The 23,777-nt window shown below is 48.4% G+C and overlaps 1 protein-coding gene across 8 annotated transcripts in view; it reads left to right on the forward strand.

Annotated features, from left to right (window-relative positions):
• HDAC4 (histone deacetylase 4) overlaps positions 1-23,777 on the forward strand; it is a 174,134-nt gene that overhangs the window by 80,256 nt on the left and 70,101 nt on the right. For all 8 annotated transcript variants that reach the window (XM_063399989.1, XM_063399987.1, XM_063399986.1 and 5 more), the window contains one exon: positions 15,955-16,199. In XM_063399989.1, coding sequence (XP_063256059.1) covers positions 15,955-16,199 — 245 coding nt within the window. The remainder of the gene's footprint in view (positions 1-15,954; positions 16,200-23,777) is intronic.

A 23,777-nucleotide genomic window follows, 5' to 3' on the forward strand; every position in this document is an offset into this window, starting at 1 on the left:
CTGACCTTCGACCAAATGTTGTGCTGGCAAAGTACCACTGGAATATTGTCAAAAAAATACCCCTAACCACAGTATCAAATGTTTGATACCTTGTTTGGAGGTATCAAACATTTTTACAGACAGAAAAAATAAAATTCCCTTCACATTCCATGTAAATCCTCAATACAGGGATTTGTATATACTTATATATGTACATATATGTGTATGTATTTGTATTAGGCTTGTATAATCCCTGTCCCAGGGATTTATCATGTCTTGAATTAGTGCTCAACAAAACTCAGATCCCTCTCCCCCATCCCTGGCTGTGCCTGTAACAAAGTCTCTAAAGCCTCAGGAGTTCAAAGCCGATCAGAATGGGTGGGTTAGGAGATAACTCTGTGGAAAAGGCAGAAGAAAAGGCTGTCACTAAAAAATAAGTAAATAGATTTAAAAAAAAATCCTTCTTGAGAATTTGAGGGCTTTACCTTGGTGACCCCACATTGGCATGGAGCAAACATTAAAATTGCAGAGAAGGAAATTCTAGAATTCTCCAGAGTTTCCTTTCCAGGATGGCAGCGCAGGGAAAGGTTTAACTTTTGTTTGGACTCCGGAGACATGATCTGGCCGTGTCCCTAGGCTAATAAGGGATGGGAATGACATGGCAGGGAAGGTACTGGCTATGTTGACACCAGTATCAGGTGTCCTGGGTGAGCAGCCAGGAAACTTCATCTTCTTCCATGTGCCGCCAAACATGCAGTGTGTCCATAAGGAGCCTTTCCTCTTCCATCACTGCAACAGGGCACTGAGAACCACTACCAAAACTGGCACTTCTTGATTTGAGAACACGGGCATTAATCCACTCTGAAGGGGATTTCAGTCATTCAAGACACCATTCCCCTCTCCCTTTCCCAAATATTTGCTTGCAGGTGCCATCTGTACACTGTCAGAGTCAATAATGTGGGGTTTACTCATATCTCAACCACTCCACATTTGTTGGATAATCTCTGTTTTCTCTTTAGTTTCAGCAGAAATTGTGTTCCTCGGCACACAGGGGGAGCTTTGGGGTTGTGCTGCTCTTTGCTGGGTTGGGAAAGGCTCGTTGCAGCGAGAAATAGAAAATGCAGTTACTTGGCAACTTGTCTCTGTACATCACCGAACCCCACCAAATCCCTGCAGCTTGTAAATACTCATATGCTCAAATATTCATGGACTTTTGCCAAGCAAAAGGGGTTTTTGCACTATTTCGTCCAGGCTTAGCAGTGTATACTTTTCCTGGTTGCTTTGTTTTTTAGTTTTATTATTTCTTTATTATTATTTTTAAGTAATTTGGGCTTCCGTGCAGAGTTTTGGCTATGTGTTCCAACGAAGTTACTGCTGCTGGTCAGGATGCTGGTGCAGGGGATATATCATAGTTCTGTTATACAAGAGAAAAATGACTTTTTAAGTGAGGGCATGAGATGACAGACGAATAAGAATTACAGGTGATTTAAAAATCACCATCATATTAAGACAAATTCTAGTTCTTTCAAAGCAGCTTTAACAAGGGTTTCAGAGAGTCCTGGAGTATGGTGGATATTAAGTTTTTGTGCAGTTTAGAATGTGCTTTATCTTTTATCCCACAAAAGAAGTTCTTGCACAGGATGAGAATTTCAGCTTCTGAGGTGCTGTTACATAATGCAGGTTGCTGTTTACACCTTGGAATTAAGTATTAACTGCTGGTTTCTACCCAAATGCTGCTTTACATCCGAAGTCCTGAGCTGTGCCTCTCTGGGTGGGTATGGCAGGTATTGAGGACAGGTTTCCTTCCCAACCCAAATCATTCCGTGATTCTTTGCAGCCCATCACTCCAGGTTCTCCTTTTTCTGTAAAAAAATTTAGACTGCCTGGGCAAAGCTACCTGAAGGAGTGCAGCATTTTGCAGGAAGCTGAACTTGTTTGTTCTTTAAGCCACTGCAAACCAGATCTCGGCACAAATGCTAATTTTGAGACGTTGATCTCCACGAGCAGCAGATATTTAGTCTTACACGCACCAGATGGGTTTGCTGCTGGCATCACTTGTGAGATTATGGTCAAAACAAGGACAAATCCGCTATAAAATTCCAAGACCTGACTGAATAATTTTGTGTTTGCCTTCCCAAGGATCAGTTAGTTGTCACAGTGCTTTATTTTGTTGCTGTCAGTGTGGTAAAGCTCCTTCAGGCATCTGAGATGGCCTGGCAGTGGGAGGAGAGGCCTTGCAGTGAAGGGTCTCTCCCACCTCGGGTTTCATTTACTAATAAGCTTCATATCTTTTTTATTGTTTATTAAGGTCATTGTAGAATATTGTCAAACCTTTGGGCCTGCGGGAGAGCTGGAGAGGGACCTTTTACAAGGACACTGAGTGACAGGACAAGAGAGAATGGCTTCCCACTGGCCATCTCCCAGCTTTTGCTGAGCCCTTTTCCCATTATCCAGGAGTATTCTATATTTCCATTGGGATAATGCAAAATCAAGCTGCTGCTGGTTCTGACATCTCCCAGTTTGAGTACGGCACCAAGGATTTCAGAAACAACACTTTCCTTGAGCAGAAATCAAGGCAGATGGTAAAACCAAGTGACCTACAAAACATAACAAGTTTTCTCACCAGAAATGTACAGTACAAACAAATGTACTGTCACCTAAAAATACCGAGATGGCATTTCTGACAGAGTGATGATCGTACAGGGAAGTCAAAGTTTATGTAAGGTCAGGAATGAATTTTGCATCCTCTAAAATACACACTGGTGATCAAACTGACTGTAACGTGCTTCAGCCTCTTGTTTCTTCCTGCTTGGGACATGGTTGGCTTGGGTTTGTCTGGTTCTGTTAGATCTGTAAATCAAGTTATTATCTAAAACTGCCTCTGCTGATGTGAACATCTCAGTGTCTTGTGGGCAAGAGCACTGGTCTGGACAGTTCATGTTATTTTCCTCTGAAAATTGGTCCATCTTCTTTTCTATTAGTTCCTCACACAGGCCAGAATCATGGAATCACCAAAATTGGAAAAGACCTGAGTCCCACTGTTCCCTCGGCACTGCCACCTCTAAACCATCTCCCAAGAGCCACATCCACATGGCTTTTGAACACTTCCAGGTATGGTGGCTCCACCACTGCCCTGGGCAGCCCATTCCAAGGCCTACCACCATTTCAGGGAAGAAAGTTCTCTTAATTCCTCCCTGAGGCCGTTCCCTCTCCTCCTGTCCCTGTTCCCTGGGAGCAGAGCCCGACCCCCCCCGGCTATCCCCTTCTGTCAGGAGCTGTGCAGAGCCACAGGGTCCCCCCTGAGCCTCCTTTTCTCCAGGCTGAGCCCCTTTCCAGCTCCCTCAGCCTCTCCTGGTGCTCCAGCCCTTCTCCAGCTCTGTTCCTTTCCCTGGACACACTCCAGCCCTTCGATGTCCAGCTCCTGCAGCTTCATCCCTTCCTCATTTTTCAAGCATCACTTCTGGACCCTGAGTACCTCGTGCACAGACAGTGAAGCCCTTATGAAATCTCCAGGGCTTGGGATCTGTGGCCAGGAGCTGGTGCTGTCTCACGGTCCCAGCCAAAGCAGGGCTCTGCAGTTCAAGGCTGCTGCCCTGAGCGAAGCAAGCTTGAGGCAAATCGGCTGTGAAGTGGAAACGTGGAAATGAAAACAGGCGAAATCATGGGAGGATTAGGCTGCGGTGATTTAAGGCAGCTTTATTTCAGGATGGAAACACTGACGCAGGATTTAACGCACTTGGAGTTTGGCTCGTTATCTCCCTTGTTAAGAGGGGTGGTCTGACATAGGCGTGCACAGCAATCCATCTCTTTGCAGACCTTTCTATATGCAAAAAAATGGTAATAACGGCATTTTGGAAATGCTGTTCCCTCTGCTGGCTCCTTGGCTGATCAGCTGGGAGAGCAGAGGGGCTTTCGTAGGCATCACGTCCTGTGGGCTTCTGGAACATTGGGAAATGCAGAGTCTGGGATTCACATGGAAAATATGGATACAGCAACCTGGACTAGTGCAAGGTGTCCCCTGCCAATGGGACAAGCCCCATCCAACCTTGGACACTGCCAGGGATGGTGCAGCCACAGCTGCTCTGGGTAGTGCTTCCACTCACGTTGTTCTGATCTATGAATGTTGCAGCTGGTCTGGTTTTCCCTGGAAGGATGACTTGTTTCTGTAATCTTTTGGAAGAATGGACTCCTAAACTTGAGGGATGACCCTGCAGAGTGCAGAGTGGCCTGAAGATCAGTTAATGTAAGGTGTGGTTTGCTCAGCAGAGAAGGGATTAGTTGTTTATTGGTATCAAGTTGGAGTTCTACCTAAAGAAGGTTTTGGTAGTGATTATCTGTATTCTTTGGAGCTTCTTTACACAGTGTTTTGGTCAGGAATGCTGAAGTGAACCTGTATGTGCCATTTCCATCATTTATTGCTAATGCCCAGGGAATGTAGTACTTCAGGGAGGCAGCAGATAAGACATCTCTGCTTGCCTCCAGATAACCACTGAATCAGATTTAACCTCCTTAGGCTTGCTTTTAAAAGCCTTCCTCTTCAGCTTGCCTCCTGCAGCTGTTCCTCAGCTGCTGCCTGGATGTCCTTTTTATCTCTTCCTTCCAACTTTCCCAGTGTCTTTTGTCTGTGGGGTCCTCTTAAGCTTCCCTCAGCTGAATCCCTGAACCCTCTTCATCTCCTTCTCCAAGTCCTTTATCTTTTCCCAGTGCTCTGAAAAGTGAGTCACTGTTATTTTGGGTACGTATAGGAGCTCCATCCTTATATAGATATTTTATGTCTCTCACCTTCGAGCTTCTCACAGCATCCTGTTTCTTTTTGTGGAAGGATCAGGCTGCAGTCGACTCCTTGGCAGGGAAGTTTGGTGCCTGAACGTAGCTGGAGCAGAGTTGTAGCCTCCCACTGAAAAAGGCAGGCACCATTTTATTTGTTAGAATCCCTAAACCCTGTATTAGGTCCAAGTTTGGCAGTTGAAGTGGCACTTTTAAGCAAGATAATCCAGAATTTATAAGAATTTCTGAGGGAGGACTTGCTCTCCTCTTGCTGTAGTTGTAGTAGATGCAGTGTAGGTGTATTGTGGTTTGGGAAGCTGCTTACCATGCTCAGCAGGCAACCACCCGACTCAGAGCTTTTAATAGAAGAAACGGGAGGTTTAAGTCTAGAAGGTTCCAGGGACATTATTAAGATGTTCTCTGTTCATTCATAGAGGTGTTTATTCCGTAGGAAGGCGAGTTCAAACCGAGTTGAAAAACAGCATCCAGAGAACCACAGAATCACAGAATTTTGGTTGGAAGGGACCTTAAAAATCATCCAGTGCCATTCTCTGCCATGGGCAGGGACACCTTCCACTATCCCAGGTTGCCCCAATGCCTAGTGTCCAGCCTGGCCTTGGACACTTCCAGGGATCCAGGGGCAGGCACAGCTACTCTGGGCACCCTCAAAGCCCCCAGCCAAGAATTCCTTCCCAATATCCCATCTAACCCTGCTGTCTGGCAGTGGCAAGCCATTCCTCCTTGTGCTGTCTCTCCATCCCTTGTCCCAAGTCCCTCTCCAGCTCTGGAGGGGGCTCTGAGTTCTCTCTGGAGTGTTATCCTCTCCAGGTGAACACGCCCAGCTCTAACAGCTTGACTCCAGAGCAGAGGGGCTCCATCCTTTGGCACCCTCTGGACTTGCTCCAGCAACTTCACATCCTTCTTATGCTGGGGTTTCCAGAGCTGAAAGCAGCTCTGCAGGTGGGCTCTAGCCAGAGCAGAGTAGAGATGGAGAATCCCAGTGAGATTCCTTATGAGAAATATCTAAAACTCTTTACAACCACACCTGGATTTAACCTGTTGTGTTGTTATGTTAAAACTCACCTTCAAGCTGACCCCTGTGTGGCTCTGGCTCTGTTTGAGGAGCAGCACCTGGCTGCTTGTGCTGAAGGAAAATGCCACAGGCTGGGCAGATTTTCAGCAGAAGCAGCACTGAGTTTTTGTGCCGTGTCTAAAAGGCCACCTGGTGTCAGTGGTTTGGGCATAAATGCCAAGAGAAAGCTCAGTTTGAGGAGAGCCATCCGTGACATGGGGAATCCTTGTCATGCATGGATCACTGCTGGCACAGGGAATGCAGGGAACAGCTGCCCTCATCCTTTAGGATTTGGGTAGCAGGCTTCTGGGTTTTAATGTGTTCAGTTCATTTGGTGGGTCCTGGGGGGAAAAAAGTGGAAAATGTCTATTTTCTAAGAGAAATCTTAGCTCAGGTGTGTGTTTTGGTGTGTGCATCCAGGAAGGGCAACCCCTGCCTGTTCTGCCAGAATACAAAGGTGCTTTAGTGCCATTTCTCTTTGCTGTCCAGGGCTTTGAATGGGTGTCATGGGTTGGCACTGGCCAGATGCTAATGCACTCATGAATATATGCTTTTCCTAAAACTACTGTGGGATGTGATCAAGAACAGAGCAGAGCAGGCCCAAAACTTGAAAATAGAAAGAAAACTTTATTAAACTACATAAGAACAGAAAATAAAAAAGAAAAAAAACCCCTAAACACACAAAAACAGAAATGAAAACCTCTCAGAACATTTTCTTCTCCTCCGCCAATTTCCACCCCTTACACATTACCCTCCATCTTACTTGCTTAAACCAAAACCCTGGGTTCTCAATCAAAACAATCACCACTCAGACAAAACTAATCTTCAACTCATCCAGGGACAGAGGAGTCTCTCTCGCACCACAGACTGCTCCCCAGGAAACACGGGTCCACCCTTTATGTGTTTCCATGTCACCCGTGGCACCGCCCGGAGAAGTCTGCTGGGGTGACACCCTCCTTTCCATGTCCAGTGCTCTCACCACTCTCCATGGGCTAAAGCTGCATACAGGGCTCTTTTAAGGATGCTTGCATGCCGAGCTCTCCCCATCTTTCCCCTGGGGCCGAGGGTTCCAAGAACAGAGATCTTCCCTGAGGGCAGAGGGCACCACTACACCCTCTTCCTCTCTTCTCTGCTCACTCCACTCCTACAGTGTCAGTCACTTCAGCAAAGTCGAGCTGGCTGCATCCACCCAAATGCAGTTTATGTTCAAAGGGCCTCAAGTTCAGTCTATGGCTAACATTATGCAAGAAAAGTCCAGCCCAAAAAGCCACTCCTCTTCATCACTGCCCATCTGGGATTCTTTTCATCTTCCTTTATCATCTCAGTCCCATGCTGTCTCTCTCTCTCTTCTCACAAACCACCAGCCACAATGTCTAGAAAGAGTTTTCTTCTGCCAAGAAAGAGTTAAAAAGTCTCTGGCTCCCAGCAGGGTTGCAGGCTCGGCACTTTCTTACACAGCCAGGAACCTTTTTCTCCCCCCTGCTCTTTCTCCGCTGCCGGCTGCCGCCAATATCAATTCCGAAGCTCCGAAGCAGCAGTCTCTCTCCTGGGGAGGGGGGAACGGGGACAGAGGGCACCTCCACAGTTTTCCACCCTCCCATCCTGAAGAGTCTCCTCATGGCTCTTCCCCTCCACACCCAGCCCCGCGAGCTGGGGGGAAGGGGAGAGATGTGTGCTCACCTTAACCGGAACCCAAAGAGAGGGCAATCCTTGGAAGTCCTTGCTTTCGACTCCTTGTGTTCTCAGAGGCGTGTCCAACCTCACAGTGGCTACTCCAGGTGCCAACATAAAACCTGACCACTGATTGGTTTGCCCACAGCTTCCTGGAAAACTCACTTCCCCCTCAAACCAGGACAATGGGTTACTTGAATTTCTCTAGGAAACTGACTGTGTTTGACACTCTCTTAAAGACTTTTTTTTTTTTTTGTATTTTCATGTGCATCTTCATTGTATTGAATGGATGACAAGTAGCATCCTGGTCCTAACACAGCCGATACCTGAGTATATCCATTATTTGGAAGTAAAGCCCTTCCAGAGGAGCCACAGGAAGCTGTGGGCTCCTTGTCCATTTGGATGGGCTTCTCTTCCACCACAGTCTGGATTTCTACTCAAAACTGCAGCCTTTGAGCAATCTATGGGTTTTCAAGAGCTATGAAATAGCATTCCTATTACAATTTGCTGTTTAGCTGTTCCTTTTGCTGCTTTATTTCTGTCATGGTGGAGGAGATGGTGTAGCACATTTTGGGGCTTGTTGGACAGCTGGGAGTCCCCTGGCTGGTGACAGACGTGAGCTCACTCTCCTGCTAGTAATAACCATTTATTTGCTGTTTGAAATGCAGCGGGACAGGTAATTCCTCAAAATTTCACTTCACCTTCTCTTTTGACATAGAGTAGTGGAGTAGTCCCTTAAATTGAGGGAGGGAGGGCAGAGTTAGGTGGGATATTGGGAAGGAATTGTTCCCTAGGAGGGTGAGGATGCCCTGGCACAGGGTGCCCAGAGCAGCTGTGGCTGCCCCTGGATCCCTGGAAGTGTCCAAGGCCAGGCTGGACAGGGCTTGGAGCAGCCTGGGACAGTGGAAGGTGTCCCTGCCATGGCAGGGGGTGGAATAGGATGGGCTTTAGAACCCAAACCATGCTGTGCCACCAGCTCATCAGGTGGCTTTATTCCTGCTGTCAGAGGGCTCACCCCTTGGGAGGCTCCAGGGAAAACTCCAGAGGATCAGTGGGAATGTCCAGGTGTTTTTCTAACCCCAGCTTCACTGGGAATCCCTCAACTCCCCCATGCTGACCCAACCCGGTGGATTACTGTTTTTCTCATGGGAAGTTTTTCATGTGCAATCTCAGGATGAGACTTTCTGGCTCCTGCTCCATCTCTTCCATGTTTAATTTTCTTCTCCAAAGTGTCATTTTCCCTTGAAGGAAGCTCAGAGTGAGATTAGAGAGAAGCATGTGAGAAATCCACGTGGGTTTGGCTCTACAGAAGTGCAGCTGGGCTTCTTTCAACTCCGCTTTTTGTCCTGGGGTTCTGCTGAGGGGAGAAGTTTCCTGTTCCGAAAGCAAGATAGATGCATCAAAGAGGTTCAGTTGCTGGGTAATGCCTGAAACAAAGAGGCAGGTGAAATTACATTCCCAGGAATCATAGAATCCCAGGATGATTTGGTTTGGAAGGAACTTTAAACATCATTCAGTCCCGCCCCCTGCCATGGGCAGGGACACCTTCCACTATCCCAGGTTGCTCCAATGGCCAGTGTCCAGCCTGGCCTTGGACACTGCCAGGGATCCAGGGACAGCCACAGCTTCCCGAGCCTTTTAAGAATAGCTATACATTTATTTTTGTTGTTTTCAGTTTTATTATTTATTATTTATTTAGATTTTCTTTTTCAATGGAAACTCAAGTGGGTTTTGCTTATCCACTTGGTGCAAGGAAACTGTGCAAGGAAAGATTTCCCACAATTGTGTGAAGTTTGAAATGAGGAATAGTCCAAGCTGACTCCTTTCATTCCATTATCTTTAATTGCACAGAAAGCTCTGGCTCTGTCTGAGACACTCATTTGTTAGAGATGTCACTGATGAAACCAGCAAGGAGATGAAGTGGGATAATGGTTGAAAAGGAGGTGGAGAAACTGGAGTGTCTCCCTTTGGAGCTGCTCTGTCCGGCACAGGCTCATCTGTTGGAGACATCTCTGTTGGAGACGCCCGTGCCATCAAGTGTTTGGTGCTGGCCTTGAATACTCCATATTCTCATTGAGGAAATACCCCTGGATATTTATCCATGGGAGTTTGTAATTTTTCAAACTCTGATGTCCTGCTCTGAGGCGAGAGGGGTTGGAATGAGATCCCTTCCAGACCATTCTGGGATTCCTTGCAAACACTGGAAAATGTTGTTTTCTGTCCGTTGTGGTCATAGCTTCACTTTCTTCAAGTGAAGAGACATTTTATAATGCTTTAAATCTAAGATGGAGACAGTAGGATAAGTGGTCTGCCCTTGGAAGTTTTGGCTTCCTTATCACCATGAATAAAATTTCTGTGTAGGTGCCTAATGCTAATGAGCTCTGTTCAGGGAAGGAATTAGGCTCAGGAAAGCTGGATATGTAGAAATCCAGAATCTCTGCACCCTTATTATGTCTCCAGGTCTCGGTAGTAATCAGGGAGAAGTTTCCTTGCAATGAATGAGTGAGTGACATTTAAAGCTCCATCTGTTGCCTGCGGAGTGGTGCCTCACGACGTGTTTCCATGGCTGATGGGATGATTAATTTTGGTTCCCATTCACAGAGCAAGAAATATTCCCTGAGCAGGGAGTGACTCCAGCCCTTGCCGAGCTGCAGCGTGCGTGGAGCTCGTAGGGAACCTCGGCTGCTGTTTACTCCCAGCTTGTACTCCCAGACAGGATCCAGGCTGCCTTTGCAGCCACCCACCTGGGCTGTCCCAAAATTCCCAGGGACTGCAGGGTGCTGACCTGCCTTAGGCTCCAGCTGGGCTGTGATGCTCAAGCTTTTTGGCTAATTCCAGCCCAAAATACCCTCCCTGGGATCCTGGTCCTTGGAAATGGGATAACAGAGGTAAGAACTGAGTGAAAAGAAGTAACTGTTTCCTCCTGCTGTCCCATCCAGCAAGGGCTTGGAACCAGATGATCTTTAAGTCTCCTTCCAACTCAGGCCATTCTGTAAATCTGTGATAATTCTTTAGTTTGGTGTGGATCCACAGAGGAGCAGGACTGTGCCTTCATCCTGCCCTCAAGTGATGCTTGGGATGTGCTCCTGAGGATGTTGGTGTCCTGGGAGCTGCCCTGCTGTGACCTGTTCCCACCACCTGCTCTTGGACAAGTTTGGGGTTCCTCTAGTCCAGCTTGGCACAATTTTGTCTAGAGAACAAAAATTCAGAATTGAATGAAGCTGGTAATGTGTTGTTTCCCCTCTCTGCTATTCATTTCTCCTTCTGTATGGGACATAAACCTTGCTGGAGATGGAACCAGCTCTGAGGATGCTGCGCTGCGGCTTCATTCCGCTTCCTCACAAAATCCGCTGCTTTTATCCCAGCACTGCAGTCAGATACTGCAGTAGCTCAGTGCTATTTATAGCTCTGATCTCACCGTCTCACAGTGTTTCGGGGAGTTTTGGCAATTTGAGGAGTGGGAGCCCCACTGGAAAAGGATCCCTGGGTCAGCTGGGTGGTGGAGGGGATCCCAGCACTCCAGCCACTGCTGGGAGGGGGGATGGATTTAATTCACAATAATCCAGTGATGCTTGACTGACACACTTCTTCCTGCCAGAATAAACTACCCCAAGTGCTCCTTTGGCTGTGCTCAGAGTCAGCAGTAGGCGCTCGCCTCCCTTTTCTGGCTGACTGAAGGAAAATTGGGGTGATGGGTTATAGGAACGGTGTTTGAAGGATTCGGAGCTGCTGTCACGCTCCCCACGTGCCCAAGGCATTCCTGCCGGCAGCAACTTGGTGCTTAAATATCTTTCAAAACACAGGGAATTATTTAAAAATCCAAAACTGTTGCTGGACACTGAGGACAGCCCTGAGGAATAAAGTCAGGGAATAAACACAGGATTTTTTTGCTTTTCCCTGGGGATGAAAGAGCTGGAAATAATGCTGAGAGGGAGAGATCCATGCACACACTTCCTCAGCACCCCACTGGGTGGTTCAGTGGGATGGGGACGATCCAATGGCAGCAGCCAAGCGTTTGGGATACTAAGAGCATCCTCTGGCTTTGTGTGTGCTTTTTGTGGGTGCCTAAAGGCTGACGTGCTGCTCTTGGCAGACCCTGGCCCGAGGGCACGGCTGGCACAGCAGTAATGAAAAGCAAACTCATTAGCTGGGAATAAAGCCCCAGCTTTATTTATTTATCTCCTCTCCCATCCCAGAAAGGATAGGAGAGGGGAAGAAGCTGAGTCTATGGGCTCTGGAAAGCCTGGCTGGAGAGGGTCAACCACAGCCAGCCCAAGGAACATCTCATTCCTGATGGGCAGCGATTTGGGAGGGCACCAGGCACTGGAGAGTCACTGGAAGAGGCTGGAATGCTCTTCTCTTGGGATTTTGGGAATCTCCTAGACTAGCTCTGTCATGGGCAGGTGGGATGTGTCCTGGAGTGGGAGCTGCTTTCTTCCTCCAGCGTTGACCAGACTCTCATCCCCAGGGTTTTGCAACAGATTTGGGGAGGTTGATGGGATTTTTTTCCCTTCTCCAAAGGGAATTGTTGAAGTAAGAGGAGCTGGGAAGGAGCTGTTTGTGTTCAGCAGGACTCGCTCTGTGCTGGAGGGAGGGAGAGCTCAGGGAAAGCATTTCCTGCACTTTCCCTTTGAAGGTGATGTTGGATTTCAAATGTGAGAGGCAGTTTTCTGTGCTGCTTAAATTTAAATTTAAAACAAAATAGAAGATCAAGAAAAACAAAAAAGGAAACGAGTAATTTTGGCAACAGCATTTGATACAAAAACTCCTCAGTTTGATGTCTAGTCCCTAGTGTCCCTAGCCATGGCAGGGGCCTGGGATGTGATGGTCTTTAAGGTCCCTTCCAGTAAACCCCTCTGTGGTTCTGGGATTCTGTGAATATTTTTAAATTAACCTTAAGTAAAGGTTATGCTGAAACAAGGTTTGAATTTAAATATTCATTTGGTGCCTCTCATACCGAATTTTTGTTTTAACATTTTAGTGTGTTTTCAGGACTCAATCCTGTATTTCCATCCTTTAAAGACCAGCATAAAAATGCTGTATCAGGTAAGGGGAAGAAAATTCCTTTATAGATGTTAGTTTTATTGAAAAGTGTATTCACAGGTTTAGTATCACCTTCCCCTAATCCCTTCCAAAACACTTGGGACTTAGGGAGAAGTTATTTTCTATTTTGGAGTGTGGAAGAATTTAAACATACAAATTCCCCTGATAATGTCTTATCTACAGCCTTTAAGTGAAATGTTTTTAATTTTTCCAGTGGAGCCAGGCTGGGAGTGCTGGGGGTGTTCAGCTGGAGAGGAGAAGGCTCCAGGGAGACCTCAGAGCTCTGTCCAGGGCCTAAAGGGGCTCCATGAGAGCTGGAGAGGGACTGAGGACAAGGGATGGAGGGACAGGACACAGGGAATGGCTTCCCACTGCCAGAGGGCAGGGATGGAAGAGATATTGGGAAGAAATCCTTTCCTGTGAAGGCAGGGAGGGGCTGGCATGAAATTCCCTGAGCAGCTGTGGCTGCCCCTGGATCCCTGGCAGTGTCCAGGGCCAGGTTGGACATTGGGGCTTGGAGCAACCTGGGACAGTGTAAGGTGTCCCTGCCCATGGCCGGGGTGGCACTGGATGAACTTTAAAGCCCCTTCCAAAGCAATCCATCCTGTGATTCCATGATAATATACTTTTTGTAGGATGTGCACTTTGCCTTTAGGTCGGAGCTTGTCACTTCATTTCCCTGTGTTTTGGGTTACTCCCCTCAGTGTGTTATGGACGAGCTGTGAGATGTCAAATTTCCAATCTCCATCAGCAGCCGAGGGGGACTGAAGTGCTTTAGGTCTTAATTAACGTGCAGCATGCAAGCAGGCTTTGATGTACAGCCATGTTTTATTTATTTGGGAAGGGAAACACCAGCAGAGTGGTTCTAACTTAGTATAAAAATAATCGTGACATGACCATGGAATCTAAATCAGCTAACTTGACCACAGGGAAAAAAATAATTCCCTATATGCCAAGGGTGGGGGGGAAAAGAAATGAAAAAATTAATGTTTTTCTGTTCCTACAGGGAAGAAAAAAAAGGAAGGAGAGACCGTGAGATAGTTTATTATTCATAATCAGGATCTTGTCTCCTAATTCATGGCTTTGGCATTTCTCATGCCAGCCCTGAATGTCGTCTTTGTGCCTTGGCTCACGTCACAACTCCGATTGTGCTCGTGCGTTCTCGAGGCAGAACCTAGAGAAGCAATTTTCGAGCGTCCCATCAAACACTCCCTGGAACACAGGCGGGTTTTTGTTGTGGGGCTGTGTCCATTGAGCGGGGAGGGCTGGCTGGGGCTCGGCAGGGCTCTGTGGGTCAGCAGCTCCCGGCAGGGCAAAGAGGGGCTTCTTTGGAGCCTGAAATAGTTGAGAGTCAGGGATGACGCAGCCTCTGCCAGAGCCCTGAATGGGAATTGTGGTGTTCTTCCCTGCAGCTGTGGGGAGATGAGTCCCTTTGGGTGGGAAATGGGGGATTTGTCAAGTTTTCCAGCAGGCAATGGCAACTTAAGGCCCTTTTTCGGGGAGTAAAGTAGGAGGAATGGATCTCAAGTGGCAGGGTGTTCCTTCTACCTGAAACTGGGTTGAGTTTTGTATGCTTGGGAGGGTTGGGAGTGCTTACCTGGAGAAGAGGAAGCTCCAGGAAGACCTCAGAGCTCCTTCCATTGCCTAAAGATGCTCCAGGAGAGCTGGAGAGGGACTTGAGACAAGGGTTGGGGGGACAGGACAACGGGAACACATGGGATCACAGAATGGTTTGAGTTGGAAGGGACCTTAAAGCTCGTCCAATCTGCCACCTGCCATGGGCAGGGACACCTTCCACCGTCCCAGGTGGTTCCAAGCCCTGTCGTGCCTGGCCTTGGACACTTCCAGGGATCCAGGGGCAGCCACAGCTGCTCTGGGCACCCTGTGCCAGGGCCTCCCCACTCTCCAGGGAACAATTCCTTCCCAATATCCCGTCCATCCCTGCCCTCTGCAGTGGGAAGCCATTCCCTGTGTCCTGTCCCTCCATCCCTTTGTCCCTAGTCCCTCTCCAGCTCTCCTGGATCCCCTTTAGGCTCTGGCAGGGGCTCTGAGGTCCCCCCATAGACCTCAAACACTCTGTTGAGGTGAGTTTGAGTGGTTATCTGTGGGTCAGAGTACGCTGCTCTCCCTCAAATCCCTGGCTGTAGCTCAGGAATCCGCAGTGAGGAATCCTCACTCTGGTCCTGTGGGAGAGAGAGGGTAGTGGAGAAAAGGCCACAGGAAGGAAAACAATAGGGAAGTGGAAGGAAGAACTCGTGGGTTGAAAAATAGCAACACTTCCAGTAATGTGACCTTTTGCTGAAAATGTTTCCATCAAAAAAAGAAAGTCTCCTCCTCCTCCCTGGCTGAGCTGGATGTAGTGTGGGTTGAACACACTCCTGGACCTCTGCTCCACAAGACTTTTTGGGAAAAACTCTATGAAACTCTCTCCCTGGGATGGATAAGATTAATGTCCTGACAGAGGATATGGAGAAGAAAAACCCCACCTTATTTTCCTGTTTTGCTGAGGCTCAGTGTTTCTGAGGGATTAGCCTTTGTTATCCTGTAACTGAGGTTCATTCAGAACTCTCAGCAGAGTTATTGAGGGATTGCTCTGGAGAGAGAGAGAGGGAGAAAATATTGCAAACACAGAATACCTGTGAAAGGCAGAACTGGCACTCAGGTGGAATTTAAAAGATTTTTAGTCATTTAGTAATTTTTTTTTTTAGGAGGAACAAGCTGAGTTCAGTTATTGCAAAGGGGTTGTGGCTTCCCACTGCCAGAGGGCAGGGGTAGATGGAATTTGAGAAGAAATTGTTCCCTGGTAGGGTGGGGAGGCCCTGGCACAGGGTGCCCAGAGAAGCTGTGGCTGTTCCTGGATCCCTGGCAGTGTCCAAGGCCAGGCTGGATGGGGTTTGGAGCAGCCTGGGATAGTGGAAGGTGTCCCTGCCCATGGCAGGGGTGGCACTGGATGGGCTTTGAGGTCCCTCTGAAGCCAAACCATTTTGGGATTTCTTTTATAACACATCGTGGTTTCCTGCATGAGTTCCTTAAAGGGAGAGCCTTCTGTTCCTGACCAGGGCAGTCCATCAATTCATCCATAACAAGTCAAGATTATTCCTTTCTGTGAAGTCTCAGATTATTCTTTGTCCTTATTATTTCCAGTGGTGCTGGATGAATAAAGTGGAGGTGTCTGTGTGTGTGTTTGGAAGGCACAGATGGGTCACACATGGTGCTCTTTGCTTGGAGCAAACACACGGGTTTGTAGGAGGTGGTGCCTAGTGGAAAACTTGTTGATCCCCAAATTCCTGTAGTCCTTGGTTACACCTAAAGGGACGGTGTGAATTTCATGGTGCTACTCCTGATTCAGACCATGGCTCCTCCATCCTTTGCTGGATGAGGAATTCACTCAGCCCTGCTCTTGTGTTCTCTCTCCCCTGCAGTTGACGTGAGCACAGCCCTGCCCTTGCAAGTGGCGCCGAGCTCGGTGCCCATGGACCTGCGGCTGGACCACCAGTTCTCCATGCCAGTGACGGAGCCCACGCTGCGGGAGCAGCAGCTGCAGCAGGAGCTGCTGGCCCTCAAGCAGAAGCAGCAGATCCAGAGGCAGATCCTGATCGCAGAGTTCCAGCGGCAGCACGAGCAGCTCTCCCGGCAGCACGAGGCACAGCTGCACGAGCACATCAAGGTAAGGGCAGCCGGGGATGAGCGCACTGTGGGATTGTTGAGGCTGGAAAAGCCTTCAAGGGTTGCCCGTTCCAACCATCAACTTTCCAACCAGCAGCACCACCACAGTCCCCAAGCTGCATCCCACACACCTTCTGAACAATTCCAGGTGTGGTGGCTCCAGCACTGCCGTGGGGTACCTGTTCCAATGCCTGGCCACCATTTCAGGGAAGATATTTTCCCTAATCTCCAATCTAAACTTTCCCTGGCACGACTTGAGGCTGTTTCCTCTTGCCCTGCCTGTCCCTTGCTCTCCACCCTTCTGTCAGGGAGTTGTGCAGAGCCACAAGGTTCCCCCGAGCCTCTTTTTCTCCAGGCTGAGCTCCTTTCCAACTCCCTCAGCCGCTCCTGGAGCTCCAGCCTCTTCCTAGCTCCGTTCCCTTCCCTGGACACAAAAAATGCCTCCGTGGAATTGACCCCAGCAGGAGGTTGCCTGTTACTGTGGTCAGACATTTTGGGAATTGTGGCACAGGAACTTCTCATTGGACATTTGCCATCAGCACAAGCTGCAAACTGAGCACGTGGACCGTGGTGGGACTGTGGGAGTAGGGAATGCAGGGGCAGTGCCTGCAGGTGGGTGTGCACACACGCAGATTTTTCAGAGTTAGGCACTGAGCAGGTGCTGTGCCCTGCATGGGATAGGGAGGAAACGCCAGGCAGGGTCAGTGGGCAGTCCAGTGTGAAGATGGCTGTTGCAGAGTGGAAACATGAGACATTATATAAATATTTCCCAGTGCTGGACTATTGCTATGGCAACGTAAGCTTTCCGAATTGCTAATGGGCTCCTTTTTTCAAAGGGGGATTAGTGCTGCACATGGTAAATAGCCTTAATGTAATATTAAAAAGCAACCTCGATTCAACCTTATATAACTTTCATTTCAATACAAAATGCATGTCAGAGTGGGGAAGATGGGATTAAAAGTTAATGGGGTGTTATTTACAGACTTCTTAGTACAGAGAGGAGCTGGGCTTTATGAGAAGTGTCCCTGTTTGAGGCTGGATTAACAGCAAACACCCCTGTGCCTTTGGTGAGTCCTCTGTGCTGTCGCCAGGGCAGAGGTGAGGAGGTGCCTGGGTGTGAATATATTTATACATGGATGCACAATGTGTGCATCTCTGGGTGTGTGTATGGAGTGTTTACATATCCCCACATTTCTGTAGTTCCATATTTGCTCACAGCTGTCACAACCGCTCAGAAGCAGGGGGTGAAAGATGGGGAATTCCTGTGACAAATATTGCCATTATTCCCTTGTAATTGCCCGTGCCTGTAGTTGTTTGTCTATGAAAAATCAGTCAGTCTCGTTCCCATTTAATGGCCAAGCTTGAAGCACTGGTGATAGGAACATATTTGCTTTCATTTATGTCAAAGCTCTGACTGACTCTGCTCAAAATATGTGTAAGGAGGAAGCTGAGCTCTAATTTTGAGACAACACAGTGCATTCAACCCATTAGGTAATGAAGTCCTTCATCTCGTATGTAAGCTTGGCTAAATGAGAGCCTTAAAATAGGGATGATATAATCCTCTACCAAAGAGTGGCCTGCAAGGTGATCTCTGGGTAGTAAGTGTGTCAGTGGGACCAGAAGTGCTTTAGAAATCAAAGAGCACCTTACTGAAATAAACCCTGTGATGCCTCATGAGGAAAATAACCCCCAAACCCTACCCCAGTATGTGACTGTGGTGCATTTTCTCTGGGAAAACATCCTGCTTGTCTCTGCGTGCAGGAGTCAGCCCACATTTAGGTGACTCTTAGAACTGGAAACTGTGTTAAATCCAGTGGCTGTGAGTGCAGGGAAGCGATTATTTTGCCCAGAGAATTAAAATATATAACTTTAAATTTGGACTTGGAGCTGTCCAGCTCATGAAGAAAGCAGGGCAGGGATGTTAAAGCAAATAAAATCCATTTATCCTCTGCAAGTGAAGCACTTGAGTTACACAGTTTGGTATAGAAACAGTCCTGGGAGAAGATGTAGAGATCTTTTTGGAGAAATTTACTTGTTTTTTGGTTTTTTTTAATCCCATGTGAACAGAGGCATGACACCCCATGGTGGGGGTTGGGAATGGGATGAGCTTTAAGGGCCCTCCCAACCCAAACCATTCTGTGATTCTGTGATAATATTAAACCTACAATTGCTTTGGAAACTGCTCCTGTGAAGGGGGAAGAGTTTCTGCATTCTACGCTGTTCTGTGTATGTGGTACTGTCTAGAATTGGTTAGTTTGGATTTTTCCCCTACAGCCTGGCCTCCACCATTATAGTCAATGAGTGCACAGCATTTATTTCATAGACTCCCTGAAAGCTTTGGGTTGCAAGGGACCCTAAGGATCATCTAATTCCAACCCCCTCCCATGAGCAGGGACCCCCTCCACTATCCCAGGCCTTGTCCAGCCCTGCCTTGGACACTGCCAGGGATCCAGGGGCAGCCACAGCTGCTCTGGGCACCCTGTGCCAGGTCTTCCCCACCCTCCAGGGAACAATTCCTGCCCAATATCACATCCATCCCTGCCCTCTGGCAGTGGGAAGCCATTCCCTGTGTCCTGTGCCCCCATCCCTTGTCCCCAGTCCCTCCCCAGCTCTTCTGAAGCCACTTTAGGCCCTGGCAGGGGCTCCAAGGTCTCCCTGGAGCCTTCTCCTCTCCAGCTGAACACTCCCAGCTCTCCCAGTTGGTGAAGCTTTGAAACAGCTCCTTTGTTTCAGTGTTGACTCCTTTGCTGGTACAGGAGGAATCATTTGGGTTGTTTTATTTCTTCTATTGCCGTGGTGTTGGTGGGAACAGAGGAACTGGTCTGACTTGACAGGAACTAAGAAAGGTTGAACACCCCTCCATCCACCCCTCAAACAAATCAGGAGTGTGAGGAACACTTAAGTGAGTGAAGTTTGGCCTGGAAAATGCTGGCATGACTTTCCTGTTTTTTTATCCCAGTAGATAACTTTTTCCTATTGAGAGCTGAAGTTTTGGCTTTTTCCAGAGCTTGGACTCACTTCCATCAGCTCGGTTTTAATCATCTGACCTAGTGCAGGAGGGGAAGGCGATGACTGCCTGAACATGTGATCCTTTTCCTGGCGTGTCCCAGTCCTTGCTTTTATAGATATTGTGTTTTGGCCTTCACATGAAAGTGCCAGATTCCCCAAGATGGTGCAAGTTGGAGCAAGCCAGGAAATGAGTGAAACAATATTTGTGGAAGGGCTCTATAATGGACACAGAGCTTGGCACATGGGAGGAGTGGGAGGGTAAGGAGAAAATACAGGCATGGAGAGAGAGATGGGAGAAGGGGGAATGGCTTTGAACTGAAAGAGAGTAAGTTTAGATTGGATATTAGGAAGAAATTAGTGATGAGGCATGGGGCTTGGAACAAACTGCTCTACTGCGCTAGTGGGAGATGTCCCTGCCCACAGCAAGGGGTTGGGAAGGGATGAGCTTTAGGGTCCCTCCCAACCCAAAAACCCATGGCGATTCTGTGAAAACCCTGACATATTTGGGGAAAATAAGCCGAGCCTTTTGAAGGCTTCACACCATATGGAGCAGGGCAGGCTGTTTCTTTCACAGCTCCAGAGCAGCTCTGCAGATTGCCCGGGCCTGACTGCAGAAAGCACTGAGGGACAGACCGGAGGCTGGAGGCAATGGCGGCTGCTCCTCTCTCCTGTAGCCACTCACCTTCAGCCAGGCGGATTTTCCACTCCTCCATGCATTGCCAGATGTGGGATGATATTTATGGCCTTCAAATCTGCCTTCCTAAACAAAACCAAGGATGGAATAAGGGGCCTGGCTCTCGGGTGAGATGGTGGAAAGCCTCTCCACAGGTCCTGCTGCAAGCTTTGCTTGACCTTTGGTTGCGGAGGAACCAGCAGGGAATTTTTTCCTTTGTGAGTCACTCATTCCCAGCCAAGATCAGCTGGAAGTCACCAAAAACTTTTCCGTTTGCCCTTCTGGTCAAGGGCTGGATGGAAGAGGGGCAGGATGGGCACTTTGACAGGGCCAGAGGCACCTCGGGTGCTGTGAGCTCAGTGGGGAGGGAAGGACGTCGTGGGGAATGTGGTTCATCTCCTCTGTCCGAGCTTGGAGCAGGGCTCTTCCCAGCTCTGGCTGTTTTATAGCCACAGCCGGAAACTTCTCAGGGATGCTGACGCACATCAGTGGTGGGATAACAGCACAGGCAAGCAGCTGAGCCTTCCCAGCTCCTCGTGGCCCTGAAATCCTCGCCTGTGGGTGTGCAATCCCATTCCCAGTTTTCCCACCATCTGAGAAAGGACTGTGCATCTGTAGCACTGGGAGTGCTGGGCTGTGCATCCAACATAGACAGGATGGGCAGGGAAGCAGCAGCAGGGAAAGGAGCTTTGTGAGGATGTTTGCTGTGCAGTGATCCTGAAATTGTTCTTTCCTCTGACAGAATGAATTCCTACATTGAGTGAAGGATAGTAACACATTTGAGGGATCAGCCTCTTCTTCAGAGACACAGGGTGAAATTCTTGGGCCATTCCTTTGGTCTCAGAGAGTGAAAATCTTTCAGGGAATCTTCAGACAGATTTTGCTGTGCTGTAAAGAAATGTAATTCTTTCCCAAAGATGTCTAGACTTGATAGTTGTCATGCTGATGCTGAGAGGAGAAACTGCTCCTTGCTTTCATGTGGAAGCACCTGCCCATGGAATGTCAAGTTTGCCTGCAGGATAACCCTGGAGCTGCTCAAGGCCAGGCTGAATGGGGCTGTGGAGGAAGGTGTCCCTGCCCATGGCAAGGGGTGGAACTGGATCATCTTTAAGGTTGCTCCCAACCCAAACTATTCCATGATTCCATGGTAGCTCACCAAATCACATCGTCCTTTAGTGGGGCTGCTCTCAGCATAGCCCTGACAGTGCCCAGAGCTTCTCTTTGGTGACCTCTCCATGATGATTGCATGTTGATTCCTGCTCAGCAGGGAAAGCTGGGAGTGTTTCAGTTCTGCTGCTGGGGCTGGTGTCATCTGCTGATCCCCTGTGGCACCTTCCCCATGTCCCCAGGGATGCTGCTGGCAGCACCGTGGCTCCTGCAGAGCACCCGCTTCGCTTGGGCTCTGGAAGGGCCAACTTCCATCCCATGCCCTGATATCCCAGCTCTGTTTCTGGGCCTGTCTGCTCCGTGCTCTCTTCCTACAGCAGCTAGCATGGAGGGGCTCCCTCTGCTCATTTTTGTGCCGCTCTTCCACAGCGCGCACGTTCCTCGCAGCCCATGTCCCTTTCAAGAGGAACTTGAAAAGCCCGGAGATACCAGGTGTCCGCCTCTGTCTGGATTCTGGGATGACAGGATTATTCATCTTAGTAAGCTGCAGCTGGGTACAGTCAGTGGTAAAAGGCCAGACTGAACATTTTGTGCCTCGTTACTACTTGAACGCCTTGGAACTCGCGCTATTTCCAGACGGCTTCCTGTTCTTTCTCAGTGACCTTGCCTTGCTTTTCTGGCACACCGAGCCCACTCCAAAACTTACACCTTAGATCCTGGAAAACTTAACTTCTGATGGAAGCAACCCTGGGGAAAACTTTTGGAAGATCAGAGCTCTCGCTCCCTTTGAAGGGGATGGGTGGTGACTTTTCCTCAGCCTCAAAGTCAGGATCTTTTGCGAGAGCGGTGAGGACAAACCTGCACATGGAGGAGTGGGTTCTGTCAACAAATCCATGGAGCAGCTTGGACACCTTTTACCCCATCTCTTGGTTGAAAGAGTCCTGCATCAGGCTGGGATAATTCAGGCATCTTCCTGCCATCCGAGCACTGTTGGTGGTGTCAGGAGTGAAGCTGGAATGCTCATCCAGGGAAATTTGTCTGCTCTGGGCCTTACAGAGCTACTGGAAATCGGTAGAAGAAATGTTTCTTTTTGGTTTCTTCTGAGATGGGCCATGGTTGGTTGGCTGGAAGGAGCACAATGGGAACTCCAGATTTTTCAGGAGTGAAATGCATGCGGGGTGCCACGGTTATTTTTTTGTCAGTTAAGAATTTCAGAGTAAATGGCAGCAGAAGGGATACTTTGGCAGTTCCCGCATCTGAATGTTGAACTCCAATTTTATCTTTTTTTTGAACTTAGAAAATAATTGGGAGTAGTCAAGGAGAACACAGAGAATCAGGGCAGGAATAAAAAGATTTCCCACTGGATCCTGTTGTTATGCCAGGAATATTGACCTGTTAATGTACAGCACTGCTGATCCATTCACATCCAGTGTGAATTCCTGGAACTGGAAATGTGGAATTCCTGTAATACCCAAAACACCCCAAAACAGTTCATAGAGGATGTAACTGCTCCTCCAAGGACCGAAGTCTTATGTGTTAGGAGATCAACATCTAGACCTCCTCCTTTACAGGAATTTAGGTGGTTCTGTGGTTTACAGGGATTGGTTTAAGTTGCATTTTCTGGTTTACTTATCGCCATCCATGCTGGGATGGGCACTCCCTGCACCTGATTCCCTCCCCTTTGACAATAACAATGTAAAGCCCAGCAGAGGCAAACTCAAAGGAATTTTCCTTCAGCTTTAAAGAGGAAAATTGGAGAAGGAGCTGAATATGCTAGGTACTACAAATGGAGCTTGCCACTTTCTGGAAAAGCTGTTGGATATTCTGCTTCTGGAGGAAAAGTTAGGCTGGAGTGGGAATCAGGGAGCAAAAGGCTCATACAAAAGCATTCCTGGGGCTAAACCTTTGCAGATATTCAGGGCTTAGAGAGCTTCCAGCCTGTTAGGAGAGGTAATGGCGCAGAAAGGACTGGGATACCATTCCAGTATTTTATTCTATAAAATTCCATATCCATATATAAAGCTGCCAAAGTAAAAACATGGGATCTTATCACCCGGAGCTGGCAGGAAGGGAACCTCACCATCATTCTCGGTCCTGGAGATGGTTTAGCCTCCTAAACCTGAGCACCAGACATGCTCAGTAGGATCTGTCTGACCGAGATCAGTCTCCTGCCCAGGGAGCTGCTGGCTGGGAGGGATCATTTCCCTGCAGAAAATTCCCTGCCCATGGGAATTTCTGACATGGGATTAGCCGTCTGTCAGCTGCTCGATGGCGGGAAGAGGGCACATGGGATGCATGTCCCAGAAAAGAGATGAGAGGTGCTCGTTCTCCCAGATCTTTGTGTCTTGGCTGCTGCTGGAAGCCACAATGTTCCCCCCTCCCCGTCTCCCAGCATAGCTGATTTATTCTGCCTGGTGCTCCAGGAGATATCCCAAACATGCTGCTAGGGAGCCAAGAGAGCGGATCCTGAAACTGGAGCCAGAGCCTGAGACTTCAGTAAACAGGATGGGGGGAACATGAAGCACAGAATGCAGCCAGTGCTGGGATCACTGTGAAACAACCCAACAGAGCAGTGCTCCCAGAAACCCATCTCCCAGAAATCCCAGCACCTGTGCTTTGCTCCCACCCGTAGCTAAGAGTTTTTCGGGGGGTGATTTGATGTGTATGTTCTTGGCGAGTTTTTCTTCATCCTCAGCTGTGACTTTATTTTTACAGAGCCTGAGCCCAAAGATCATTTTGAATACCTGATTTAAACTGCCAAAACTGTAGAATTTGGCCTGGACAGGTGGC

This window comes from Prinia subflava, chromosome 6 (assembly GCF_021018805.1).
Source record: "Prinia subflava isolate CZ2003 ecotype Zambia chromosome 6, Cam_Psub_1.2, whole genome shotgun sequence".
Lineage (NCBI taxonomy): Eukaryota > Metazoa > Chordata > Aves > Passeriformes > Cisticolidae > Prinia > Prinia subflava.